Source organism: Delphinapterus leucas, chromosome 1, assembly GCF_059928025.1.
Source record: "Delphinapterus leucas isolate spDelLeu-1000000601 "Yukka" chromosome 1, BTC_Dleu_Yukka2, whole genome shotgun sequence".
NCBI classification, from domain to species: domain Eukaryota; kingdom Metazoa; phylum Chordata; class Mammalia; order Artiodactyla; family Monodontidae; genus Delphinapterus; species Delphinapterus leucas.
In genome coordinates, this window is record NC_143129.1 from 78,449,983 (window position 1) to 78,477,445 (window position 27,463).

Sequence of the window (27,463 nt, forward strand, 5' to 3'; positions counted from 1 at the left end):
AAACGTAGGTCAAAACTAGGCCTCTTATTGGCTATCACGGCTCCTGTGCGCGTTCTCGTGCTGCCATTGGCTGACACGGGAAAGTGGGACGGGTGAAGGAGGGACGATGAGGTAGAGGGTCAGGGGTTAGTGAGGCCGGAAGTGAGTGCAATAAAGTTTCTCCAGGGAGGCCGGGCCCGGGGAGAAAGTTGGAGCGGCGACCTTAGAAGGCAGTGGCGTGATCCGGAACCAAATCGGCCCGCGGTGCGGTGCGGAGACTCCATGAAGCCCTGGTGAGTTGGGACTTTTTTTCTCCTTAGGTGACCCACTCCTCCTCCCCGGAACCCCTCTCCCGGGACCCTACTTCCGGTCTTCACTTATAAGCCCCGCCCCTGCGACCCCCTCCCCGGAAGTCCCACCTCCCAACTTCAGGGGGCCCCCCGAACCCCGACTTGTTTTCTATTTATTGTCCCCGACCCCACTCTGTCGCCCGACTTTCCTGGAAGTCCCACCCCCAGACATGCTTCCAGGCCCTACTACTAGAAACCCTACGTTAGTCCTTCCAATTCCCCGAAACTCCGCCTCCTAGCGACGATTCTCCGCCAACTCCTGTCTATCAAAAAGCCTATCTCCCGAAAGGGCAGAACCCTGCCCCTCAAAGAACTATTCGAATTCAAGAAGCCACGCCTCTCTAGGGGTTCCTCCCCTCTAGAAGCCCCGCCCCCTCTTTAATCCACGTCTGAGTGTCCAGAAGCCTTGCCTCCTGGGAGTCTCTCTGATGCTTGCGTCCTGAGAGGGCCACGCCCCCTCAGGAGCGTTATCCCTGTAGGACCCGGGTCATCGCCTCAGAAGCTTTGTCTTCAATCCCAGAAACTTCACCTGCTTAACATTTCCTTGCTCTTTTTCTCTTTGGGGACTTTGGCTCAGTTTTCCTGAGCTCTCATGCTCCACTGGGTAGGAAGTCAGAAGTTCACATCTCTGGCTCTGAGGAGTAAGAGATTAGAGGCAGCCCTTTTCCTCTCCCTTACCCCCTTCCAAGGGTGGACCTACTTGAAGGGGGCTGGACTTGGGGTTTGGTACGAGAGTGGGAGGGAGACTCGCTCATAGATTCCCAGCCCCACTACCAGGACCGACTCCACCCCAGAAACAGCTGTTTGTCTCATACCTGTACGTCGGGAGCTGGGTAGGGCCATGGATTTGTTGGTGTGTGACATGTGGGTGTGACAGGAGAGAAAGTTTTCCACCACCAGAAAACGGTGGCTTGGAGTCGGCGTAGGTAATAGTGTCCTTTTTGCTGTTTGATTTTTTTTTTTAAGGGACTCCTCAGGCCCCACCACTTCTCTGGCTCTTCCCCTCCCCCTAACCGGAGTTCTAGTCTGGGCATTCCTCCTGGTCCCGCTTGCCCAGCCTTCCCTTCTGGAAACATTCCTGAGCTTTCGCCATTTCCTGCTACTTTCCGCCGCTCTTGCCTCCTCCTCCCTGCTGGGCTGAGAAGCCACACGCAGCTTCTTCCAGTCACCCGGATTCCCAGTAGCAATCTCCTTTCTTCCTACATAAATTTTAAAAGCCCTACTTCCTCCTTATTTTCTAACAATGCTCACACCTGTTGGTCGTTCCCTGCTTCTGGATCCTGCAGGCACCCATAGAATGCCCACCTCTAAAGATGAGGACATCCTGGTGTGTGTGTGTGTGTGTGTGTGTGTGTGTGTGTGTGTGTGTGTGTGAGTGTGATGGGGTGTGAGGCTTTGGCAGAATACTTTCCTCATTCTCTCTATGCCTGGGCGCTGAGTCTTTAGGAAACAATGATAGAATTTCTTCTCGGGAGTGGTGCATGGAGTGGCAAAGCTCTCCCTGGAGGACTAAGTGGGAGGTGATAAGCACAGTATCTAACATGTTTTAAGTGCTAGTGTTGTTCATTGCTATAACCTATGATAATTTGCATCTTTTTATATCCTGAAGTAAATTTAAGGATAGGTAATTCTGCGGTGAGCCTGGGGGGTTATATGTATCTTTTACAACTACTTTTTTGGGTCACTTTCCAACTTCCTTTATGGCCCCCTTGAGCAGAGCTGTGGAAGGAAGCTGTGGGCGGAAGGAATGGGTTTGGGACTGTTCCCTGTGTCCATCCTCAGTCCTTCTCCTGGCACCCCTTTCTCCTTAGCAGATTTGTCTTCTGCCCCCTCTGTCCCTTCATGGCCTGTAGCCCCCACTTCTCTTGGAGAACTGTTGCACTCTCCCATTTCCTCCAGCCAGACTCTGCCTCTGGCGTGAGGGGCATCATGCTCTGTGGTGGACACCTGCACCCTTCCCAGTCACTACTGCAAGAGGAGGGGTATGAGCTTACCCGCAGGTCCAGGGAGCTGACCTTAGTGTCAATGCCCTGGCCGCCCCCACCCCTTCTACCCTTGACAGCTTGCTTCGCTGTGGAAAGGGGGACAGAAGAGTGCTTGGCATGGGCCGCTGCTCCTTGGCATGGTAGGCGCCATGCATGGAGAACAAGCCTCCACCAGCCTGTCCTCTGCTCCAGCTCCTGCCTGGTGGCTCCCTGATGCACCACCCAGGTTGGACTTTATTCCCCTTACTTCACCAGCTTTGCCCTTCCTCTTGGCCCCTCCCTGCATCCACTGGGACCACGTCCTTCCTTTTCCCATTTCTTTAGCTCCCTCCACAGCTGTGGTAGCAGAGGATGCTAATGGCCCAGGCTCCCTGGGGCTGCCACCCCATGTGTGATAGTGGTGGGGGGTGGCCGGGGGTGGCCGGGGCTGGAGGAGGAGGGAGTTTGAGTGTTCAACTAGGACAGGAAGGGAATTGCTGAGCTCAGGAATCCCCTCCCTTTCCCACCCCCAGCTGCCTCTGTTTCCTCCCTCATTCCCCCCCCCCCGCTGCCCTCCCTTAGTTTCCTGCTCCCTTTGGCCTGCCCATGTCTGGTTTGGATTGATGCAGACCTCCTCTTGCCACCCTCCTTTCCTTCTCACTCCTCCATCCTTCCCTCCCACTCCCACTTTATTCCTCTCCAGATTACTTGCTGTTTGTACCGGGGCGGGGTGGGGGGGGGCGCGGGCATGGATCGCTCTGCCCTGTAAGAGTTCTGGGTTGGGGCAGTGCTGGAGGCTTAGCCCCTCAGAGCCTGTGAGTCAGCACTGTCCTCGGGATTGGTCTCTCCCCTTAGCTCCCCGCCCCTGGGGAGGAGCCAGTCAGCTCTAGGTCCAGCCCGTTCTCCTCACAGCTAGAGAAGAGGCTCCACGCTGGGCGGGGATGGGGCCTGAAACTCTCTGCGTCTGAGCCTGGGGAGCCAGAGCCACTTGTCCCTCTCCCTCCCCAGGACCCTTGAGATCCCTGGGCCAGAGAGGTCCGATCAGGCTAAGGGCCTGGGATGCCCCCTGCCTGGCCCCCTTGCCCTGACTGGCAGGGGGGCCAGGCTGGGCAGCAGCCTTCCTCTCACTCCAGCCATGGATCTCCTGCCCCCCAAGCCCAAGTACAACCCACTTCGGAATGAGTCTCTGTCATCGCTGGAGGAGGGAGCTTCAGGGTCCACCCCACCGGAGGAGCTGCCTTCCCCATCAGCCTCGTCTCTGGGGCCCATGCTGCCGCCTCTGCCTGGGGACGATAGTCCCACTACCCTGTGCTCCTTCTTCCCCCGGATGAGCAACCTGAAGCTGGCCAACCCGGCTGGGGGGCGCCTGGGGCCGAAGGGGGAGCCAGGAAGGGCAGCCGAGGATGGGGAGGGGATCGTAGGGGCAGCCATGCCGGACTCAGGCCCCCTGCCCCTCCTCCAGGACATGAACAAGCTGAGTGGAGGCGGCGGGCGCAGGACTCGGGTGGAAGGGGGCCAGCTGGGGGGCGAGGAGTGGACCCGCCACGGGAGCTTTGTCAATAAGCCCACGCGGGGCTGGCTGCATCCCAACGACAAAGTCATGGGACCCGGGGTTTCCTACTTGGTTCGGGTGAGTGAACATCCTCCCTCCCACTCCCTCCAGTTCCTCTGCTCACTAGTCTTTTTTTTCCTGCTCTTCCCCAGCAACTCCCTTGGTTTCTGTGTCCTGTTTCTTAAACCTTTCTTGCCCCTTCTCTGATTCTTTCACCCCTTCCCTTCCAGCTCTGTCTGGGGCCCCTTCCTTCTTGTGACTCCCCCACCCCCACCCTGCCATGCTTAGCACAAAGCCCAGCACAAGCCCTTAGTAAGTGTTGGAATGAGTGACTCTTGACTGTCCCCTCCAGTCTCCTCCCCCTTTCTGGAGATGTCACTCCATCCCACCCAGTGCCTGTCACTCCCCTCCGAATTCTCTTCCCACATGCATGATGTCCCCCAAGCTTGCCTTCTCTCCTCACCCTGTTGTTCTGCATGTCGTGGGATGTATCCACGGGCAGTGGGCAGAACTTCTGCAACCTTATGGAACAAGCAGGGAAGAGTCCTGGGGCTCTTTGTGAAGAGGTGGGGGGAGGCGGCTGACTGTTCTCCTCCCGTCCCTCCCCTCAGTACATGGGCTGTGTGGAGGTCCTGCAGTCAATGCGCGCCCTGGACTTCAACACCCGGACTCAGGTCACCAGGTTGGTGGGGCGGGGGGCGGAGTGTGGGGGTCCTGGGATTTGTGAGGGGAGGGGGGAGTGGGTCACTTGGCAGTGGCACTAGTGATGGCTCATCTTTGGGTGGTGAAGGGGATTGAGAGAAAGTTAGGGAAGGGAGTTGAAGTCTCAGTGAAGAGAGGCAACTCTGACCTGGCTCCTTCTTGCTTATGCAGCCTGGGGGGTTGTGAGGGAGGTGGCAGAGGCAGCTGGCAGCTGGAGTCTGAGTGGAAAATGGGGGTAGATGGAAGGTTGCTGCTGCCTTTGGGAAGGGGATGGGACATTTGGTAGCTGGAAGGGGGTGGGCCCAGACCCACTGAGGCTCTAACCCAATCAGCCAGGAAGCGGCCTCTCAGTGTCATCAAATATTAAAGGCCCTTAATTCAATCCGCCACGACAAAGAGCCTGGAGTGCCCCTGGAGTCTGGCCTGGCCTTCCCCTCCCCCAGCCCTGTGGCAGCTCCAGCCGGGTGGGAGGCAGGCCGTGGGTCTGAGTACCCCTCTTTCCCCAGGGAGGCCATCAGTCTGGTGTGTGACGCTGTGCCGGGTGCTAAGGGGGCAACAAGGAGGAGAAAGGTAGCTGGGGTCGATGGGGCTAGGGGCGCTGCCGGGAGAGGTGGAGGAGCAGGGAGAAGGCTGGTGTGGGGCGTGCGGGGAGGAGGCCAGGAGGCAGGAGTGTGCGGGGAGCCCCCAGCTTCTGAGATCCTTGGGCCCTTCCCTAGCCCTGTAGCCGTCCACTCAGCTCCATCCTGGGGAGGAGTAACCTGAAATTTGCTGGAATGCCAATCACTCTCACCGTCTCCACCAGCAGCCTCAACCTCATGGCCGCAGACTGCAAACAGGTTGGTGGACTAGGGCGGCAGGACCAGAAACATTGATGGGAGGGCTAAGTGAGGACCCGGTTATGAGGGCAAGAAACTCGGAGGGAAGGCTTGGGAGCATCAGGATGGTAGGGAAGGAGGAGATTAGGAGGACATGGGTTGAGAAGCCAAAAGGATGAGACTGGGACCCCAGGGTCCTGGGCCAACTGTGGGGGGCGCCCAGTGGGCCCTGAGGCTGCCTGACACACGTCATTCCCTTCCTTCTCCATCCCCTGCCCTAACCCTCAGATCATCGCCAACCACCACATGCAATCCATCTCGTTTGCGTCTGGCGGGGACCCGGTGAGTTGGGGAATGGAGCACGGGTGGTGGGAGAAGAGTATGGGGCTAGGGGTTGGGAAGACACTGGCTAGAGAATAGAGCGTGCTAGGATTGAGGTGATATCTGAAGAGGACTGGGTTTGAGGGGTCAGGAGTGAGGTGGGGCTATGAAGTTTAGCTAACTGGCCTCTTCTGACTCTGTCCACCCCAGGACACAGCCGAGTATGTCGCCTATGTTGCCAAAGACCCGGTGAATCAGAGAGGTGAGGCGTGGTGGGGAACACTGGGTGGGGCCAGCTGTCCGAGAGGTAGGTGAGCAGGACCCGGCGGCTCCTGGCTGTGGAGGACAGACGACAAGGGCCTCTGTCTGCGCCTCCTCCTGGCCACGCTGCCCCCGAGCTCCCTGACGGCCTCTGCTGTGTCCCCAGCCTGCCACATCCTGGAGTGTCCCGAAGGGCTTGCTCAGGACGTCATCAGCACCATTGGCCAGGCCTTCGAGTTGCGTTTCAAACAATACCTCAGGAACCCGCCCAAGCTGGTCACCCCCCATGACAGGTGAGTGGGCCAGGGTTGGGGGGCGGCCAGCTCTTGGGCCCCAGACCGGAATTGGAAAAGTAGGTCTGCTCTTCCCACACTTGAGCTCAGAGAGGTGCAGGGAAGGAAATAACCTGTGCGCCCCTGCTTCCCACTTCCTGCTATTCTTAAGTTTCCTGTGGCCATCAGGAAGGTCTTTCGAGGCCCTGCCTGCTGCAGGGCCACCTCTTCCTGTCGTGTGCCCGTGGTGGAGCTGTAGTCCAGGACGTCCACGCTGCAGCTCTTCCCTGGCTAGATGGGCTTTTCTTTTCCAAGCCATCTCATTGCTGGTCTGTCCTTTTGTGCATTTCTCCATATTTAGTTTAGTTCTTCATTTTCTTGCCTCTAGAAGCCGTCAAGAATTTGGGTGAGGGAGGATGGCTCTTTCCTGAGATCCTTACCTTTCCCACCTCAGACCAGTAGTATTGAGTATTTAGAGGAGGTTAAATGATTCTGGAGCACCCCCCTCCCCGGTACTTACTGCTCCCCCTCCCTCTTGGGAGACAGCTTAATGATCAAGGGCATGACTTTAAAGACAAATCTGAATTCACATCTCAGCTCCACCACCTTTTAGTTGTGAGACCTAAATCCTTTTACCCCTGACCCTCATTTTCCTCATCTATAAAATTGAAGAAGGAAATAATACCTACCTTATAGGGTTGCCAGGAGGATGAAATGATTATATATATGAAACACCCAGCCTCAGGCCTACCCCTCAGGGAATGCCCAGTATGTGACTGCTGTTCTGTCTGTTCTCCATCCTCTTCCCCATGCTCTTCTCTTCCTCCTGTCCCTCCCAGGATGGCTGGCTTTGATGGCTCAGCTTGGGATGAGGAGGAAGAAGAGCCACCTGACCATCAGTACTATAATGACTTCCCTGGGAAGGAACCCCCTCTTGGGGGGGTGGTGGACATGAGACTTCGGGAAGGAGTCCCCCAGGGGGCTGCTCGACCCACTCCACCCAGTGCCCAGACCCCTAGCCACCTGGGAGCCACGCTGGTAAGTTGCTTGCATGAAGGTGGGCTAGGCCCAGGATGGCAGCGTCTGGTTAGGGCCTCTGGTCTCACCCTATTTTTGTCCCTTCAGCCAGTGGGGCAGCCTGTTGGAGGAGACCCAGAAGCCCGCAAACAGATGCTGCCCCCGCCACCCTGCCCAGGTATGAAGGGAGCTGAGAGGGGCAGAGTGGGGTGTGAGAAGCAGGGCGGGGATCACTGTAAAGCCTCCCTTTCCTCAGCAGGCAGAGAGCTCTTTGATGATCCCTCCTATGTCAATGTCCAGAACCTAGACAAGGCACGGCAAGCAGGCGGTGGGGCCGGGCCCCCCAATCCTGCCATCAATGGCAGCACGCCCCGAGACCTCTTTGACATGAGTGAGTGTGCCCCTTTCCTTCCTGCATCTGCGTCTTCCCACTTGGTTCCTCCTCTTTTCTTCCTGGCCTCCCCTCCCTGAGGGTCTGGCTCTTGAGCATGTGTTGTGCCAGCTGCCTCTTCTAGCCCTCTCTCTGTACCCCCAGAGCCCTTTGAAGATGCCCTGCGGGTGCCTCCACCTCCCCAGTTGGTGGCCATGGCTGAGCAGCTCCGAGGGGAGCCCTGGTTTCACGGGAAGCTGAGCCGGCGGGAGGCCGAGGCACTGCTACAGCTCAACGGGGACTTCCTGGTGCGGGAAAGCACGACCACGCCTGGCCAGTATGTGCTCACTGGCCTGCAGAGTGGGCAGCCCAAGCACCTGCTACTGGTGGACCCTGAGGGTGTGGTGAGTATCACAGGGGTATGGGTGGGTGAGGCAGAAAGGAAGATGCAGTACCCTCCTGTGCAGCCCTGTTCCTGCCTCACTGCTTCCTAGACTTCACCTGCTGGGCACCTCTACCTGAGCCTCCCCTGCTCTCAAGGTGCCTGGCATTCCCCCTCTAGTGGCTTAGGGTTCCTTCCCTTCTTACATCCCTGAACTTGAGCTGTTTTCCCTTCAGTCCCGGCCAATCCCCAAACTTTATGCCCACGAGTGCTGGAAGGTGCACATGTCACCTGAGTCCCTCTTTTGACAAATGAGAAAACCATCCTTAGAGGTTGTGATGCTCAATGTCAGATGGTTAGAGGCTAGGCACCCCAAATCTCCTCTCTCAAGAGGAGCCAGGGGCCTCCCCAGCTTCTCCAGACTCAGGGCTCAGACCGGTGCTCTGTCTCCTGTCTGCACTGTCCCTCTGCCCCTCATAACTTTGGTCTCTTTTCTACAGCAACCTCAGCCTCCTTTGCATGTCTTTTTTGTACTGTGTATCCTCTTCTGAGACATACCACCTTCTTCCAGGTCAGGGGAGGAGTAGCTATCCCTCAGCTTCATGATTTCTGGGCTGATGTCCCCTCTGCCTTTTCCCAGTTCACTGACCTGCCCATTCCCACGGCTACCTCCAGCTTCTCTTTCTAGAGAAGCCTCAATGATCAGGACTGACGGCCTTCCCGCTTCTGCCATCTTTTTCTCCTGCCTCGACCCTCTTGAACATTCCAGCTTCCTCAGCTTTGGGGACTGAGGTCTTATTTGACTCTTCACCTGAATTGACCTTCTCCCTTCCCACTTCGCAGGTTCGGACAAAGGATCACCGCTTTGAGAGTGTCAGTCACCTCATCAGCTACCACATGGACAATCACTTGCCCATCATCTCTGCGGGCAGCGAACTGTGTCTCCAGCAACCTGTGGAGCGGAAGCTGTGATCTGTCCCAGTGCTCTCTCCTAGAAGATGCCCTGCGACCCCTTCCACCCTATTGCCCAATTCTCAGGACCTCACCTGGGAGTGTTCTGTGGGCTTGGCCTTGTGTAGGGATGGGGGTAGTGTGGACATTGGGTTCAGCGTCCAGCTGAGTGAGAGGGTTTGAGTCAGGAGCCAGGGGTAGAGTCCTGCTTCTCCCCAAACCTCACCAAAGTATTAATGTACAGAGTGGCCCCCTTCCCTGGGCCTTTCCTGTGCCAACTTGATACCCCCTTCCCCAAGGTGGGTGCTGGAGGCCTGGGCAGTATGCCTCCTTGTAATGGAAAATGTCCTGTGGTGATAGGCCCAGTGGAGCAATCACCCTTCCAGGGAAGGGGAATGAATCACACCCTTAGTCCACCCCTGGGCTCAGGGTACCCCAGACCCCTCTCAACAGCCCTCCCTCCCAGCGTTTAAACTTTGTGCCTTTGACCATCTGCTAGGTCTGAAGCTATTTTATGCAAAGAGTTCTTGGGCCCCTGAAGTCAAGCATGGGGGTGCTGACACCTTGGCTTCTGGGACCCCGTCCTCTCCTTGCTCAGTACCCCCTCCCCTTTAGGTTGGGTGAACAGAGGCAGGAGTGGCAGCTGTCCCCTCTCCACCGGGATATGCAGCCCTTAGAGATTGCCTCAGAGCCCCCTCCCAGCCAGTGGGGAGATGGACCTGCCTCTTGCTCAGTGCCTCTTGGGTGGGGCCCCTCACCCCAGGGGGTCTATATATACATTTGGCAAGTCCATCCCCCCCCCCCCATGTTGCATGCATGTTATACTCTAGAGCCAAAGTACAGCCCTTCCTCCTGTAGCCTCTGCCCTGCCTCCCCCTGCTGGGGTGGTGGGGGGATGACTGAAGTGTCATCCTAGGTGGATTTTGTGGAGGTGGGAACAGGGGCACTGAGACTCTAAAGCAGTAGACAATCCCCAGATACCATCGGTAGATTTGGAACTGCGTTTTTTATTTTATATGCATATATTTTAGGGCTGTAGATTTACTTTACTAATTTGTTTTCCATAGCTTATTCCTGAGCACAAAATGATAATAATCGATTTATACATCACCTTTTTGACTTTTCAAAGCCCTTTTACAACTATTGGCATTTTCCTCACCCTGGCCTTTGCCGGTAGCGTTATCTTTTCTGAGAGACCAGAGGCCGAGTGTGAGCTAGGACTAGAGAAACTTGGACCTCCCACCGCGAGGCTGGGAGGCAGAAGTTTGGCTGAATGGCTGTTAGTTTCACACGGGGCGGGCGGGGGCGGGGGCTTGGGGACACTTAAAACCTGCAGTTATTGAATCCCTTCTCCAGGCCGGGTCCTGCCGCAACGACAGAGGAGCCGGCCCTGCTCTGTCATTAGGCCTTGTGGATAAGGGAGCGTGGACTATCTAAATCCTCACCTCCCTTTTTTTTCTTTTCTTTTTGTTTGGATGTTTTCACGGGTCTCACTTATACCAAAGGGAAAGAATCTTCATTAAAGTCCATATTTCTTCTACCTCGGTTTCCTGGTCCCTGTCGCTGCCTATTGTTGGCTGTGGGCCCCCCGCGGCGGGAGGCCGAGGCCGCCTCGGGGCGCGGTGCGGCCCGGCCCACCTGGCCTCGCTCGGGTCGCGCCTCCTCGTGGAGGAGGGGCGCCGGGAGGGCGCGGCGGGGTGGGGAGGGCGGGGCCATCATCCAAGGAGATGTTCGTGTCTGCAACTGGGGCTGCGGCGGCGGGGTGGGATCGCGGCCGGCCGAACCCCAGGCGGCTCGGGCTTCCCAGGCGCGCGCTCACGCCCTCGCGCACCTCTGCGGCGGCCCCTCGGCGGGGGATGGTACGGCCCAGCCGCAGAGCCCACGGCCGCCGTCTGCCCTAGTAAGCGGGCACGCGGCGCTCCGGGGCTTGGGACGGCCCCCCGCCCCAGGGTCGTGCCTTGGTACCGCCCTGCCCGCCCGGCGCTCGGGGGAGGGTGTGACCCGGGCCTCGCTCCCCCTCCTTGCCGTGCGCAGTGGTGGCTGCCACGCCGAGTTCCGGTTCCTGTGGCTGCGGCCGCGGGCGGGCGGTAAGGCTGGGCGAGAGTGCAGTTGGCCCCCGGGCTCGCCGACCCCGCCTCGCCGCACCTCCGGCTTGGTGCCGCGCGGGGGCCTGCGCCGCCCCAGCCTCCCCTTCCGGGCCATGGTGCAACCCCAGGGCGCGTCCGTCCCCCGCCGCCGCTGACCCCGGTCCCCCACTCCATGGCCGCCTCGGCGCCGCCCCCACCGGACAAGCTGGAGGGAGGTGGCGGCCCCGCACCGCCCCCTGCGCCACCCAGCACCGGGAGGAAGCAGGGCAAGGCCGGTGAGAGCGCTGAGGGGGCCTGGGGCTGGCGAGGCCGAGAAGTCGGGGAGCTCGGAGGGAGGGCTGGCGGGCGGGGGAGGTGGTGGTCCTCTGGCAGAGGGCTCTGAAGGGCGGGGAGGCTCAGGTGAAAAGGATGGGTGGGTGAAGCCCTCCAGGGGTTGCGGGCAGGGGTTCACAGATTGCGGATCCTAGAGTTTGGGGCACCTGGAGTTCAGGAGCCACTTGGGAGTCTAAAGGTATCAAGAGATGGGGCGTCTCATTTGAAGGAAGAGGCAGCTGAGAGCGTAGCGTCCAATTCATTTTTCAAAGTGTACCATTGTTAGTACCTGTGAAGTAAATAGAGTATAATGAAGTTAGAAGAGTTCCTTATATCATGGCTGCGAGAGAGGAGGTTGGGGAAACTTCAGGGAAACTTGTGTCTGCGTTTTACTACTTTTCCAGGTCTGCAAATGAAGAGCCCAGAAAAGAAGCGAAGGAAGTCAAATACTCAGGTGAATGGTTGGTGGCGGGGGTAATTCCTAGTAGCCCCTTTGGGTGCTCTGCTCTGCCCCTCCAATGTCTCTACTTTGCATAAGCCGCGGGGAGAAGAGAAAGTTGTCTTTCTTGTTCTGTTTCTGGTCCTTTCCTTCAACTTCATAACAGATTTTAGGGGTAGGGGTGGGGATGAGATGGTTTGACCAAAGGTCTTATCAGTCAGGATTAGAAACATTCTCTCCTCCGTTTGTGCTGTCGTGTTTCCCACATGATGTTAACAGCTACCACTTACTGAACCTTTTCTAAGTGTCAGGGATTGTGCTAAAACTAGCAGTTTGGGGAGATGGGCATTGTCACTATTTTACAGATGAGGAATCTGCGGCTTAAAACAGTTAAATGCCTGCACCAGGGCCTTGAAGTTACTCAGTGTCAGAGCTAGGATTCCAGCGTAGTTCTGCCTGTTTTCAAAACACAGTTACTGCACTATGCTGGTTCTGCTCTCCACTCTCAGTTTCTTTGTTGCATTCTAAGGTCCATCTTGATTTAAGATCTGAGCTGGCCAGTACCAGCCTCCAAAAATGTGTATTGTGTTTCTGATGCTCTCTTGGTTTAGCTCTCCGTCTCCCTCCATGACCCTCTTTCCCTCCTGTTTTCCCCCAGGGCCCTGCATACTCACATCTGACGGAGTTTGCGCCACCCCCGACTCCCATGGTCGATCACCTGGTCGCATCCAACCCTTTTGAGGATGACTTCGGAGCCCCTAAGGTGGGGGGCGCAGCCCCTGCATTCCTGGGCAGTCCTGTCCCCTTTGGGGGCTTCCGTGTACAGGGGGGCATGGCAGGCCAGGTACCCCCAGGCTATGGCCCTGGGGGTGGAGGAGGCCCCCAGCCTCTTCGTCGACAGCCCCCCCCTTTCCCTCCCAACCCCATGGGCCCTGCTTTCAACATGCCCCCACAGGGCCCTGGCTACCCTCCCCCAGGCAACATGAACTTTCCCAGCCAACCCTTCAACCAGCCTCTGGGTCAGAACTTCAGCCCGCCTGGTGGGCAGATGATGCCAGGCCCCGTGGGGGGATTTGGGCCCATGATCTCACCCACCATGGGACAGCCTCCCAGAGGGGAGCTGGGCCCCCCTTCTCTCCCTCAACGCTTTGCCCAGCCAGGGGCATCTTTTGGTCCTTCTCCTCTCCAGAGACCTGGTCAGGGCCTCCCCAGCTTGCCCCCCAACACAAGTCCCTTCCCTGGTCCGGACCCTGGCTTTCCTGGCCCTGGTGGTGAGGATGGGGGGAAGCCCTTAAATCCACCTGCTCCCACTGCTTTTCCCCAGGAGCCCCACTCAGGCTCCCCGGCTGCTGCTGTTAATGGAAATCAGCCCAGTTTTCCCCCAAACAGCAGTGGGCGGGGTGGGGGCACCCCAGATGCCAATAGCCTGGCACCCCCTGGCAAGACAAGTGCGGGCTCAGGGCCCCAGCCTCCCCCAGGCCTGGTGTATCCATGTGGTGCCTGTCGGAGTGAGGTGAACGACGACCAAGATGCCATTCTGTGTGAGGCTTCCTGCCAGAAGTGGTTCCACCGCGAGTGCACGGGCATGACTGAGAGCGCCTATGGGTTGCTGACCACTGAGGCCTCTGCTGTCTGGGCCTGCGATCTCTGCCTCAAGACCAAGGAGATCCAGTCTGTCTACATCCGCGAGGGCATGGGGCAGCTGGTGGCTGCTAACGATGGGTGATGCTGGCGAGGTGCCCAGGAAGTGCATACGTTCCTCCCTGCTCTTCCAGGGTGGTTGTTTTCCTGTCTGGCTCTTGGTCCTTGTTTCCACTGGCTTCCCATCCCCATGGGGCAGAAACACAATGTCTCCTGGGGGCAGAAAAGGAACTGAGATGGGCAGGCAGAAGAGCCTGGATTGCTCACTTTTCTGGAAACTTACGTGTTGAGATCTACAGAGGTCCAGGAAACCAAAGCCCTGCCAAGCAGAGCCAGTTTTGGTGGCTGTCTCTGGAGGCCTAGGGGTGTGGCTGCAAGAGAAAAGAGGCTGGAGGAAGATCTGAAGGGCAGGGGTGTCCCCTTTACAGATGATGGATACCCCCAACACCTGTGCCTAACACTCCTATCTAGCCCCCCAGCCTTAGGTTTTGGAGTCCAGTATTAAAGGTTTCTGGCCAGAGGAGTTGGGGGTCTCTTCCCATCTCTGCAGTAGCCCTTTCATGGGTGCTGGGAAACAGCTTTAGAGAATAAATGGAGATTTTCCCCTTTTCTTACCTTCCCCTTGCCTCCTCCAAGACCTACTCAACTCCTCCCCCCTCAGAGAACCAAATAGCTTGAAGAAGCAGGAGAGTACGTGGCTATGGCAGTTTCTTGGTGATTTGGGGCTTCAAGACAGTAGGTAAGAGATGCTGTCAGGACATATCTTCCTCATACCAAAGTCACTGGTCCTTTCTCAGACTCTCTTGTGCTTTTTCCCTAATGACAATATTTTTGCTAAAAATTGGGATATGTGGTCTGACAGAGCAGAATATTTGATGTTTGGACTGTCCTGGAAGGCTGGACTCTGGCTGTATACGCCCCCCCATCTGTTCCACATTATTCGCAGCCCTGGTCTTCAACTTTAGGCGCCCTTACTTCCCTGCTTCCCTGGCTTGATTGAAGGAAGGCTTGAAGAGGCGCAGAGCCCTTATACCTCATTTTTTCTCCTGATGAAAGGATCCCTGTCCCTGCCTGTGGGTGGGGAGGTGGCAGGACCCTTATTGCCATGGTACTAAAATGCAATCCAGAGCCTGGATGTTTTTTGTTTCTCTCTTTCCCTGCTATTCTTTATATCTTCTCCGGCCTGGTGATCTAGCTGTTCTCATTCCTCTCAGCCAGGGTCCTGCACTGGGCTTTGTTTTTATTTTATTTTGTAAGCGCTGCCTGCCAGAGATGGGCCAGCGGCCTGAGCAGGAGCCCCTCACAGCTGCTGTCTCTTCCTTACAGCTCCTGCACACATTCCTCAGTGGGGTGGGGAAGGCAGGCTTGGGGTGTGGCCCTGAGAGGAGCTGGTGTTCCCCTGCCCCCACTTCTCCCAGGACGCTAGGGTGTGAAGAGAAGACAAAGGTATACTGCAGAACTCTTGCCTGCCCAGGTGCAGCATGCAGCCTCTGAGGCTGTGAGAAAGAAGGGAGAGGCCTCTGGGCCTCTCTCCAGTGTTCCCTGCCGTGGAACAGCAGAGGTGGCAGCCCCCCCCCCCCCACTGCTGAGCTTTGTGTTGTGTTTGTGGTTCTGTTTGCCCCTCTTTTATCGGTTGCTATTTTTGTGGTCTCCCCCATCTCTGCATTTGGTAAGATGGCTCTTGCGGGGGGGTGGGCGTGTCAGCTCAGTCCCTCTCTCCCTCTCAGTCTACTGCTTTTTGGAAGGAAGCGGGGGTGGCAGAGACGTGGTGGGGAAAGTTTTGTACGGTTGGGTTAATAAAATGACTTGGAAAATCCAGACCAGGACTCCTTGCTGTTGGGGTGTACAGGGTTGGAATGAAGCAGTCACTCCTGGTCAGGATGGTTGTGGGGTGAGGATATGTATCCCTCAGGGTCCCTGGAGGTGGGAATGGCAGAAAGACTCGGGCCCCTGTGCTGACCCTGGTACAAGCCGCAGGGCCCAGGGAGGCCTCTTGGCTCCACCTCTCCCCCTGTGTCCCTGCTGCGAGAAACAAGTTTCCTTTCTGAGCATGTTCCTGGGCCAGGCTTGGAGCCAAGCAGGAGCTTTGGCTCCAAGGCTTCAGGGAGACAACTGCCTTTAGAGCTTCTGGGGTTAGCGCCCGCACTCCCACTCCCGAGTTGTTTGGTTTAGGGGTCGAGCGTAGCTCCAGGGGTGGGGGATGGGGCTGCCTTGGTTTAGCAGATTTCATTTTTGGATGCTTTTCAGCCCCCCATCCCCCTTTAAAAAAAACAGCGGCATCCTTAATCCGCACCGGAGCAGGGTAAGGAGAGTGGCAGGAGGGCTATTTCCAACACATAATTTGCCACTGTCCCCTCCCCCATCCTGCAGCTGTCTCTGTCTGTCCTGGAACCAACCTGGCTCCTTGTCCTGGAGATGTTACGCCTTGCCTTTCAGTTTTGGTTCTTCCCTCCAGAAATTGTTTAGACACTGGGAAAGGAGGGAAGGTGACCCAGGATTCAGTTTGCTGGAAGTCCAGTGTCCCACCGGGAGGTAAGCCCAGGTTTAGGGGCTCTGCAGGTACCCGCTCTCCACCCCTGGCTCTCAAGTTTAGCTGTTATTGGCCAAAAGTTTCCGCCCCCTCAGGGAACTTGACTTTCCATTGGCCAGTCCTTAGTCACATGACCTTCCTTTCTCGGGGCTGTGAAGCTGGAGAGCCAGCAACAAGTTCAGCTGAAGACTGAAGCAAGAGCTGGGTCAGGTAATGTCCTAGCGGGGAAGGGGCCATAGATCTCCGTAAGAGAGGAAGGATGGAGGAGAGGAAGGGCAGAACTCTGAAGGGTTGGGCCCCACCGAGGATCTGCAGAGCTGTTTGTTACTTCTGGGCCGGCGGAAGGGGGATCGTGGGCGGCCGTTTCCAAAACAGGAACTTGCTCTGGGTCCCCCAGACAAGTCCTAGGTCCTTTGCGTTAGAGGTTTGGGGGAACAACTCTTAGAGGGGTTGAAATTAGCTGGATGAGACTTCCCAGCTTTGTACAGAGAGGGAGAGCTCCCCCTTTAGCTGTCTTTTAGAAACAGCACAAGTCCCTGACAGTCCTTACAGGACGTTTTTGTTGAATCCTGCCTGAATGAAAAGAGAGGGAGTAGTGAGGAGGGGGTGGAGGTGGGTTTTCTTCCAAGAGGTTGATGAGAAGAAAGAGATCTGAAAATAGCAGGGAAGGGTGGGGATTAAACAACAGAAGGAACTTCCTAATAAGGCAGTGAGATGCTGGCTTGGGAGAACTGGGAGATCTTTTGGAATGCTGGGTGAACCCAACCAAGATAGAGATACCAACCAGGGTTTGGAACAGACTGTCTTCTGTTCGGGTCTCAGAAGTATTTGTCTTGTTGACCCAAATACCGTTGCTGGTTTCCATGGAAACAGTGTGTCTGACATCACCCTGGTTGCCATGGTGCCTGGTTCTGGAGGACCTGAGCAGGCTGTACACAGCCAGGGATAAACAGGGACTTCAGACCAAGCTGCTGCTACTTCCTTCCTGCCACCACCTGTTAAGAGTCACACGCAGCAACTGGGGATGGGGAGATGATGACAGAATGGCGGGGTTGGGGCCTGAGACCAGAAGGCAGCACAGTGATGGTTCTGTGGATGCCTGTAGAAACCGGCCAGGGGTGTCCTGTTGGACGTGGTGTGGGGAAGTCACTGCAGCCATTCTCCTGTCTCCTTGTGGGATGGGTGCATGTGTCTGGGAGGCATGGGTATTGGGGGATGCTGTGAGGGGTCCTTCATCTGTCCTGGGCTTGGATCTTGATTGGCAAGGGCCACAGGAGGTTTTTAGGGCACCATGTAGGACTCACACTAGCTCAAACAGAAGGGGGAATTGTGGTGGCTTCCCAAGGTAGAGCTGCCACACTTCTACCCCAGCCTCACTTCCTTTTCCCAGGGTTTCCTTTCAGAGTCCTTTTCCACTTGCCACCTTTCTAGTCCGTCAACAAGCAGTCATGCAGTCTCCTCTAAAGGATCACAATCCCAGATTCGAGGGGGTCAGCTCCTCTATCCCTCCACCTTTATGCCGGGTCCCAATTGCCAGCCTGGGGGAGTAGTCCAGGCCATGGATGGAGGGGTAGGTCTTTCTCTTCTTATCCTGCCTTGTGTCAGGCTTTGGAAACTGGAGTAACTTCCCACGCCCACCCGGCCAAGTCAGAGCAGATTAGCAGGGGTTAGGACCACAACCCTGATTTTTGTCCATGCTTTGCAAACTGTAAAGTGCTTTATACATGATAGCTGCCATAAATCCCTTTTGCCAGTCACCTTCAAGTTCCCTAAGATGAAATTCTGGAGTTTACTAAGAAGGGAAACAACTTAGAATGGAGAGTGAGAGTGACAAAGAGATTTACTAAAGGTACATTGAGGTGGATCTAAGCTATGCCAGTTGTTCTCAACCCTGGCTGCAAATGAGAATCATTTGGGAGATTAAAAAAAAAATCCTTCCCTGAGCCTGACCCTTGAACACAGTTGTATCAGAATCTTAGGTGATTCCATTTTGCAGCCAGTGTACAAGACCCCTGAAGTAGACCACAGAAAGGACTTATGGTGGGTGATGGCTGGGTGACTTGGGGGTGAAGGAGGCCATTGAGTCTTCTTTTCTAGGCTCTGGGGAAGAAGGTGGTGATGATGGGGGAGGCTGGGGAGGTGAAGGGAGGGCTGGGTTGTTCCTCACTCTTTTTAGCTGTTCATCGTTGGCAAGTCATGTCAGCCAATTTTCTGGCTTTCATTTCCCTTCATTTTCCCTGACTATAACATGAGAGAGTTGGCCTGGATTTTTCCCAAAGCCCTTCCAGCCCTATGCTTCTCTGACCTTTCAAGGTCAGTTCTGTTTCCCAGTTTACCAAGGGCTCTTTCGGTCCCTGGCAGAGGCAGGCTTCACTGTGGCTGTTGGTACGTTCTGATTTGAAAGGCAAATACTGCCCAGAAGAGCTGAGGTGTTGGGGTCAGAAGACTGGAACCAGGCTGGCTATGGTAGTGGCTGCCCCGCCCTTAAAGCTTGGAACCCGGTCGAGGCTGCTGTCTCCATCCTGCCTCCCCTGAAGGGAGCTGGGGTCCTTAAGAAAGACTTTTTCTGCAGGTAGCAGCCTCAGTAGCCTGGGGGACCTCAGCAACTATGGCCTCCTGCCCAGACTCGGACAATAGCTGGGTGCTTGCCGGCTCAGAGGTAGGAAAAGCAGGCCTGGGAGCCACATGGAATGGGGGTTCCTGCAGGGCTGGGCTGCTTGCTGCGTCTGTCCCCTTCCTTGGTCTTGGTGATCATGTGCATCACCTCCTGCTGGCTGTGAGAGGAACTCTAGTGGCAGGGAGAAGGCCATCAGGCCCCAGGAGTCAGGTGTTGGGACTTGGACCATGCCTTGAAAGAAGGAAATTGCTGGGGTAAGCTGTGAGAAGCAGGGAAGATATTCTGGTGGAAGACCAGCATGAGCAAAGGTTCTGAGGCAACAGTGGGAGAGCCGTGTTGGGGGAGACCAAGGAGGTCCGTTGGAGGAGGTGGAGACATAGGTCAGACGGTGTTGAAGTGAGGTTGGGCCAGAGCCTGGGAACCTCCAGAAGAAGGCTGAAGGGCCTGGCTCGGGCATTCGGGCCTCCTCTTTGATGGGAAATCGTGGAAGGGCTCTAAGTTGGAGGGAGTCAGGACCATTACTGCCTTGGGCAGAGGGTGCAGCCACTGTGTGGGCTGGGCGGGAACTGGAGGAGAGCGTTTTGAAGGTCCTGCAGTCCAGGTTGTAGTTGGTGGAGCGGGATCCCAGTAGACCGCTGTGCCCTGAAGCCACTGAGAAGGGGGCCAGTGGGATTGGGAGGCTGAGTGTCTGGAGAAGGTTTATCAAGGGCTTGGTATGTTCGTACCGCAGGGAGGGAAGAAGGTGAGGAGCTTGAGTTAAAGGCGTCGGGTTTGAGTGGCCTTGAGGAGACCAGTTGGGGGTGAGGGAGCTGCTCTCAGGATGATGCTGGAGCAGGGCGCATGGACTAGGGCTGGCTGGCAGAGGGGACGGACACCATGCTCCCAGCCAGAGCCCTGGCGCCCTGTTGAGGTGCCTTTGCTGACAGCTGGGGTACCTTGGGCCAGTCGTTTCACCTCTCTGTCCTCCCCTGTAAAAGGGGAGTTGTGATTCTTGCCTGGTAGGAGGGGCCATGAGAAAAAAGTGACTTGAAAATTGTAAAGAAACATACTAAGGTCAAGAATTATTCTTGGAAGGATAGCGGGAGCCATGGATGGGATGAGCGGGCGGTGGCCTGTCAAGGGGGCATAGGCGGAGAAACGAGAGGCCGTGGCTGGACGGCCGGGCTGAGAGCACCTTGGGAGACAGTCTGGCTGTGGCTGGGGTGAGTCACGTTTCTGTCAGCTCCTGGGAGAGGAGTGTGTGGGGAGGGGGGAAAGGCCAGAAAAGCTTGGAAGATGTAACTAGAGTGGGTGGCCCGTTCTGAGGGCAACTGTGGGGAAGCCTGCGGCGGTCGGGACCGTGATCCTTAGGCATCCAGGGGACTTTGTTCTCTTGCCATCCTCCCACCTTCCAACCAATAACTGAGTTGGTCACTTGTGGGGAGGGAGACCCAGGCTCTGGCCGGCTTCTCTGGGGAGGTGGGGGGCACCAGGTTTGTACAGTGGTCCACCGCCTTGGTCCAGTGGTGCTTCTTCATTTAACAGAAACTTGGCCTCTGAAAGTTCTTAGAGCAGCAAGTGAGGTTAGGGAACGGCCGAACACTGCGTAGAGCTGAGATGCTGCAGTGCCAGCTGACCCCCGCCCCGTCCCCGCTTTGGAGCAGCCCACTACAGAGTGTATTATATTTTTGTGAGATGTGGGTTGAGGTCCCTGAGCAGTGCGGCTGGTCCCAGGCACTCCAGTAGAGCACCCCTTGGTTTCGTCCTGCTGTCCTTCCTCTGGAGCAGCCTTTCTGCTGTGCCCCTCCCCCCAGAACCTGCCTGTGGAGACCCTGGGCCCTGAATCCAGGATGGACCTAGAACCCGAGAGAGCTCCCCAGGCCCCTTGGAGCCCCTCCAAGGCAGCTGCTGAGAAATTAGCTGGGACCTTGGATGGAGAAGGTAACAGGGCCCTACTGAGGGTGGGGTGCAGCCACCTCCCCTCCATGTTCTGGTGTTTCCCAGTTTCCTCAGGGAGAGGGAGGCTGGTTGGTCTTATTTCTGGCATTAATCTCAATTTAAAACCTTCCCTCATTCTACCCTGGCTTTCTCCTTCCCCTTCCAACTTGGTTGGGGCCTGTGGGAGCCAGAGGGCCGTGTAGCACATTCCGTTGGCGGGGTAGTGGTGTTTCTCCTTAGCCTTTTCTCGTGCCACAGAGACCCTGTTCCAGAGTGAGAGCTCCCAGTCCAGGCGCATTCTGCCAGAGGAGACTGAGGCCAAGGTGAGGACCTTCACTGGGGGAAGGGTAGGAAATGGGGAGGGCCGGGAGCTGCTCACAGCTGTGTCTGCATCAGGGTGTCCTGGAAGGTGATGATCGTGGAATGGAGTCCCCTGGCTCAGGAGACACAGAGGTCCAGGGAGACTTGGAGGAGACCCCCGAGGCAGTAGGCCTGGGACTGGACACACAGGACCTGGAGGATCAGAGTCCCCCCAACAGCCTGCTCTCATCCCCCCAAACAGGTGAGAGTTCTCCTTGTCTCCCCCTGTCACTATCCTTCTAGAAGGTGTGGGAGTGGGAGTAGATATCGCTACTGAACACAGCTCTGGGCCAGGCCCTAGGACTTAGCAGCTTGGTGCCCTCCTTAAATTGTATCAGTGAAACCTCACCACCACCCCTGGGGACACTGAGGCTCAGGTTAAGTCACACAGCAGGTAAGTGGCAGGGCCTAGGTCTGGTCGACTCTTTTGTCTCTGCCGTGGGGCCTCCTCTTTTCTTGCCTCTAGATGCAACTCTCATTCCCTGAGTCCCTTCCGTGTGTCAGCTCTGGGGAAAGAGGTTGGCTTCATGGCCTATGTAAGAGGTGGACTAGACCGAGCCAAGATGCAAGTCAGACCTATGAGGGGCGCAAAAAAGGAGGGGGAGGGTGGTCAGTCACGGGACAGGTCGAGGGGAAGGGAGAGGCGGGGACAGCTGGGGAAAGGGCCACGCTGGAGGTGTCATTTGAGTGGAGCCTTGAGCAAAGAGTAGGATTTTAGTCGGTAGTGTAGGAGGAAGAGAACATTCTAGGCCAAGGCTGCAGCATCAACAAAGGGATGGGGCCGCCTATCCTGTGCTGAGGAGGCTGTTTCCAGCGCTGGTGGTAGAGGAGTGTATGAGTCCATCTCTGTTGAGGGGTGACAGGGTGGAGGGGGAGGCCGGGGGCTGGGGCCATTTAGGGGGCAACTGACAAAGCCGAGGAAGACCTGAACTAAGGCAGATACAAGGCGAGTGACGTTGAGATGTTTAGGTGTCAAATTGTCGAACTGTCTGCGTGTGGGGTGAAGAGGGAGGGCTGAGGTTGGCTAGGTGGGAGCAGTGGCGTCTTGCCCTGCAGTGGGGGAACACCAGAAACAACCAGAGGGCAATGTGTTGAGTGTTTGGTCCCCAGGGACACCCAGGTGGGAGTGGCCAGGAGGCAGTCAGACAGACGTCCGCGCCTGGAGCTCCAGGGAGGCCAGGTTGGGAGTCACAGATGAGGGACTCATCTGCTCTGTGGGGAAGCCAGCGGGGTGGGTGAGATGGCAGGTGACTGTGTGTACGGTGGGAAGAGCAGAAAAGCAGAAATGGTGCCAGGGGGACCTCTGCCTCTAGGACCGGGAAGAGCCAGGGACTGAGCGGAGGCACTGGGAAGGAGTAGCCAGGGTTCGGGCAGAACCCAGAGCCAGGAAGGTGCTCCACGTGAGGCACGTGTGGGAGGAAGGAGTGCACTTTTAGGGTGAAAGCTGCTCTTGTAGTTTGCAGATTGAAAGGACTGGTCTCCCCCCAGACGTAGAGAACAAACGTATGGACACCAAGGGGGCAAAGTGGGGGGGTGGTGTGGTGGTGTGATGAATAGGGAGATTGGGATTGACATATATACACTAATATGTGTAAAATAAACTAATAAGAACCTGCTGTATAAAAAATAAATAAAATAAAATTCAAAAAAAAAGAAAGGACTGGTCTCCCGCCTCCAGACTGGGCGGGGGTGGTCACTAATGCCCTGGCAGACGTGGGCAGGGTCTCCACTTGCCCCCTCTGTGGTCAGTGCTGGGGGCCTCTCGTGTTCACTTCTGTTTCCCGTCTCTCTGTATGTCCCATCGCTTCCATTGCTTTACTGCCCTGTCCCCATCCCTTCCTCCAGCTTGGATCAGGGAGGAGGCCCACTGCTCCAGCAGTGAGGACGACACCGACATGGATGTGGAGGGTCTGCGGAGACGGCGGGGCCAGGAGCCCAGCACTCCTCAGCCTGCGGCCCCCCTGGGTGTGGAGGACCAGGCCGGGGGTGAGGGTGCGGGCAGGGAGCTGGGCATCTCCCTCAACATGTGTCTCCTCGGGGCCCTGGTTCTGCTGGGCCTGGGGATCCTCCTCTTCTCCGGTGAGTGGTCCCTCTCCTGATGAGGCCTTAAGCCTCCACTCTGGCCTCTTCTGCCCTCCTGCTGCACTTTCACTCCATTCCACCCCCTCCTCTGAGGGCCTGACCAGACTCCTCTGTCTCCATTTCAGGTGATCTCTCAGAGGCTGAAAGTGGTGAGTGAGGACGGACCCTGACTGGTTCGTGTCTGTCCCCTTCCAGCCCTGAGGGAGGCTGATGGGGGCAGTTCTCTGGGTCAGGAGTAGGGATGCTGGGGGCTGTATATTTTTTGCTCGGTTATAGGTCTTGTCAGCTATTCAGGGTGACCCTTGACCCTTTACCTCGCTGGACTCTCAGCCATAGGGCGGGTCCAGGGCAGGAGGGTGACTGTGTGTGTTGGGGGGTGGGGTGGGGGGAGGAGAGGGCCCTGTGTGCCTTGGGGCCAGTTTCAGGATTTCACTTTCCCACAGGGCCCATGGAGGAAGCGGACCTGCAGGTCTTCCCAGATACCGGCTCGGATACTGAGATGCTGGAGGCTGAGGGGGATGGGCAGGCATGTGTGACACTCTCCATTGGTGTGAGGGGCCTGATGGGGGAGATTCAGGGCTGCGGGGGTGACTGGCTCCTTTGCCCTTAGGATGGGCTAAAGCAGCAGCTGCAGACCTCAGCGCCCCCTGACAGTGTTCCCAGCCTGCAGAACATGGCCCTTCTGCTGGACAAGCTGGCCAAGGAGAACCAGGATATCCGGCTGCTGCAGGCCCAGCTGCAGGTGGGCACAAGCAGGAGCGGGTGGACTACACACCCTCCCTAGGCCAGGTGTCTGTCTGTCCTAGTGTCCTCCCCCAAAAGAAGTTTCCTGTATTCACCCGCACACCTTGATCCCCTCCCTTTCCCACTATAGTGAAGTCATCTTCTCAGCTCTCTGTTCATGTCCTGCATGCTAAGGGTTAGGCCAGGACTGGCATACCTGCTTCACGTGGCATGCCACCTCTGCTTGATTGGCATGGTCCACCTGGAGCATTGTGTGGAGAAGGATTTGAAGAACATGCCAAGGCTCAATGGGAAAGAAGTGCTGGGATCAATTAGTAATGTCTGCTCTGGGTATGGGAGGTGGAAATTGGGCAACAACAGCCACATCTTGGCTATCTTTCAGTGAATCGGAGAAGTGTGTGCTTAAAAAGGACATAGAAGCTGAGGCCTGTGATGGAATTTGGGGATCCCAGGGTCTGGTGAAGGGTGAAGATGGGGCAGGGGATGAGAACCAGATCCTCTGAGTTTCCCAGGCCATAAAGTCTATGATGGAATGGAATCAGGGTAGAAGGCACTGGGGTCGTCCTTGACTCCTCCTTGTCCTCTCCATCCCTACTCCCATTCCAGGCCCAGAAGGAAGAGCTTCAGAGCCTGATGCATCAGCCCAAAGGGCTGGAAGAGGAGAATGCCCGGCTCCGAGGGGCCCTACAGCAGGGCGAGGCCTCCCAGCGGGCCCTGGAGTTAGAGCTGCAGCAGCTGCGGGCCCAGCTCCAGGGCCTGGAGGCTGACTGTGTCCGGGGCACAGATGGGGTGTGTCGCTATGGGGGCAGAGGCCTGCGGGCTGGCAAGGTCACCAAGGAGCAAGGCCCTAGGGGGCAGGTGCCAAGCCCTGGCTTCCTGGAGCAGAAGAAACAGCTAGAGGCTGAGGCCCAGTCATTAAGGCAAGAGTTGGAGAGGCAGCGGCGGCTGCTGGGGTCTGTGCAGCGGGACCTGGAGCAGAGCTTGAGGGATGTGGGCCGAGGGGACCCAGCCCATGCTGGCCTGGCTGAGGTTGGTCACAGGCTGGCCCAGAAGCTGCAGGGCATGGAGAACTGGGGCCAGCGCCCTGGGGTCCCTGCCAATGCCTCAGAGGCCTGGCATCAGGAGCCTCACTTCCAGAGTTCCAGGGAGTGGAGCGGAAAGGAAAAGTGGTGGGATGGGCAGAGGGACCGGAAGACTGACCACTGGAAACATAAGAAGGAGGAATCTGGCCGGGAAAAGAAGAAGAGCTGGGGGGGTGAGGAGGACAGGGAGCTGGCGGGGAGGTGGAAGGAGGGCAAGCCAGGGGTGGAGGAGTGGGCCAGCAAGAAGGACGGCAAGCAACAGGGTTCTAAGGAGCCCCCCAGGAAAAGTGGGAGCCCCCACTCCTCCAGAGAAAGGCAGAAACACCCTCAGTGGAAGGAGGGGGCTAAAGACAGGCATGACCCCCTCGCACTCTGGGCAGAGCTGTTGAGGCACAAGTACCAGGCACCCCAGGGCTGCTCGGGTGTGCACGAGTGTGCCCGTCAGGAGGGCCTGGCCTTCTTTGGCATGGAGCTGGCCCCTGTGCGGCAACAGGAGCTGGCCTCTCTGCTGAGGACGTACCTGGCGCGGCTGCCCTGGGCCAGGCAACTGACCGAGGAGCTACCCCTTTCTCCTGCTTACTTTGGTGAGGACGGTATCTTCCGCCACGACCGCCTCCGTTTCCGGGACTTTGTAGATGCCTTGGAGGACAGCCTGGAGGAGCTGGCAGTGAGACAGACAGGTGATGATGATGAGGTGGATGACTTTGAGGACTTCATCTTCAGCCACTTCTTTGGAGACAAAGCACTGAAGAAGAGGTGGGCAAGCTGTGGGGGAGTTGGGTCGGTGGGAGCAGGAGGCAGGAGGTGATGGTAAGGGGTGTGAAGGAGCCGGGCCCTGAGCTGGGGTGGGGTGGCGGGGTGTTCTTCAGTTTGAGGTTTTATCTCTGCTTTTAGGTCTCCCCTCCCCCCAGCCAGTACTTTTCCTGTCTTCCCTTGGGGTCAGGAAGCTGCCTGTGCTCACCCCAGAGTGGTCCTGGGGAGTCCCCTTTTGCACTGGGGGGATTTTTCCTCCCGAGTTACCCTGTACTGCCCATACCTGCAAGAGAGATTGCTTCCCACCTTCCCGCCTGCCCAGCTGGGGCCTTCATCCTGGGAGACCAGGTCTGGCCACACTCCCCCCACCTCCCCCCCTCCCCTCCTCCCCTCCCCTCCCCCCCACCGTATGATTGATGGTGACTGCCTGTGTCGCCTGTCTTAAGAGGAACAGGGTCCCCTCTCCTCAGGGAGTGCCTTCTCATCATGTGGATGTGGCATTGTTGTCTAAAGGCCTCTTACTGCGCCCCCCCATGCCTCTCCACAGGTCTGGGAAGAAGGACAAACACTGGCGGAACCCCAGAGTTGTGGGGCCCAGGGAGGAACACAGCCACCAGCGCCAGGGCTGAGGCCCCGTGCTGTCTGTCCCCTGGGAACCGTTAAACTGCCACCTCCCTTGGCTCGTTTGGTGTCCTTGGATATCCTTCACCGAGGAGAGCGGAAATCACCCAGCCCCTAACTGAAACCACTTTTGCTAGAAAAAGGTCTTAGCTGGACCTGCCTTGCTATCTATGCAAATGTATGCAAATGTCCAGGACCCTGGGCCGTGACCCTTGCAGCCTGATTGTGTCATGCCAGTGTGTGGGGGGGGAGGGGAGAGAAGCCTGTTTTTTTGGGGGTGGGGTGGAGGTAGGGGGGATGGGGCAATTCTAATTCTGAAGCCAGAGAGCTTTCCTCCTCGTGTGTGTGTGTGTGTGTGTGTGTGTGTGTGTGTGTGTGTATGTGTCGGGGAGGGGAGGGGGAGAGTGGGCTCCTTGGCTGTACGCACTGACCCGGGCCCCCTGGGATTTGACTATACTGGCTGGCTGGGGGCCCAGCATGAGGGTTTCCCCTGGCGTTTTGTTAGATTTGGAAGGAGCTGTCCCCAGGGGGGTAAAACCCCCTTTTAAGCCTTGCTGCTCACCTCCACACGTGAACTGTAGACTCAGATCCCAATAAAATGCTGTTGGAGCTGTGACACTGGGTGGAGACTCTGTCACTTGGGGCTGTTTCTAAGCACAAGGGACATGCACACCCACCGCCTTGTAGGCACTGGTGCTCACCTTCTCCCATATACTCCTCTCCCAGTCACCTCACCCTCGCAGCAAACCTCAGGCCCTCTGGGCTGGAGCTCCCCATTTTGCTCACAGCTGCCTTGGCTGCACCCCTGGGAGATGTAGAAATATGCGAATGGGTTTTGGAGTCTGAGCCTTGGGCTCAAATCCAGTTTGAGTGATTTTGGGCAAGTTAATCCCTGGGAGCCTTGGGTTTCTAATCCTCAAAAAAGGAGACTGAGGGGCTGGAGAAGAGATTAAATAAAGCAGTGTAAACCAAATACCTGTCTTGTATTTGGCACTCAAAAGTGATTTCACTCCCTTCAGGGTGTGGAGGAGGAAGGAGAAGGGGACCCCCGACCCACCCCCGCACCTCCCCCAGGATTGGGGAGGTGAGGGAACCACTAGGTGGTGCCTCGGCTCCACATTTGCTCCAGACATCACCTCCCTCACTACTTTAGTACCCCAAATCTTGGACCCCCCACCCCACTGATTTGGGCCGTCTCTCTGGCTAGCTCTCCCAGGAAGACCCAGATTCCTCTGGGCTTCTCTTTAGGAAGTCCTTCCTGACTGGGATTCTTGATTGGCCTGGAAAGCACCTTGGGAGTGTAGGGGACAGAATGATGGTGTGAGGAGGTCAGAGGAGTGTG

At 57.0% G+C, this 27,463-nt stretch overlaps 2 protein-coding genes across 10 annotated transcripts; both read left to right on the plus strand.

Moving 5' to 3' along the window:
• Nucleotides 1-139: 139 nt before the first annotated feature.
• SHC1 (SHC adaptor protein 1) lies at nt 140-10,476 on the plus strand. 6 transcript variants are annotated; one of them, XM_022559456.1, is made up of 14 exons: nt 140-272; nt 2,392-2,540; nt 3,427-3,923; nt 4,457-4,527; nt 5,054-5,117; nt 5,264-5,383; nt 5,651-5,704; nt 5,894-5,945; nt 6,111-6,237; nt 7,056-7,254; nt 7,342-7,411; nt 7,490-7,624; nt 7,769-8,007; nt 8,829-10,476. In XM_022559456.1, the coding sequence occupies exons 2-14, from the start codon at nt 2,468-2,470 to the stop codon at nt 8,955-8,957; spliced, it is 1,830 nt and encodes a 609-aa protein (XP_022415164.1). In that variant the 5' UTR covers nt 140-272; nt 2,392-2,467; the 3' UTR covers nt 8,958-10,476. The 6 variants fall into 6 exon arrangements, with proteins under 6 accessions (XP_022415164.1, XP_022415167.1, XP_089770617.1 ...); XM_022559459.2 differs by lacking the exon at nt 2,392-2,540 and having other exon boundaries at nt 144-272; nt 3,756-3,923; XM_089914491.1 differs by lacking the exon at nt 140-272 and having other exon boundaries at nt 320-2,540; nt 3,398-3,923; nt 7,493-7,624.
• A 191-nt stretch (nt 10,477-10,667) lies between these two features.
• On the plus strand, nt 10,668-26,737 carry PBXIP1 (PBX homeobox interacting protein 1). 4 transcript variants are annotated; one of them, XM_089914482.1, is made up of 13 exons: nt 10,668-11,298; nt 11,740-11,789; nt 12,433-12,537; nt 18,518-18,604; nt 20,356-20,482; nt 20,738-20,802; nt 20,876-21,041; nt 22,685-22,918; nt 23,047-23,070; nt 23,365-23,447; nt 23,532-23,663; nt 24,272-25,503; nt 26,048-26,737. In XM_089914482.1, the coding sequence occupies exons 1-13, from the start codon at nt 11,196-11,198 to the stop codon at nt 26,127-26,129; spliced, it is 2,490 nt and encodes an 829-aa protein (XP_089770608.1). In that variant the 5' UTR covers nt 10,668-11,195; the 3' UTR covers nt 26,130-26,737. The 4 variants fall into 4 exon arrangements, with proteins under 4 accessions (XP_089770608.1, XP_022415170.1, XP_022415172.1 ...); XM_022559462.2 differs by lacking the exons at nt 10,668-11,298; nt 11,740-11,789; nt 12,433-12,537 and adding an exon at nt 16,074-16,155; XM_022559463.2 differs by lacking the exons at nt 10,668-11,298; nt 11,740-11,789; nt 12,433-12,537 and adding an exon at nt 19,642-19,764.
• The last annotated feature ends 726 nt before the right edge of the window (nt 26,738-27,463 follow it).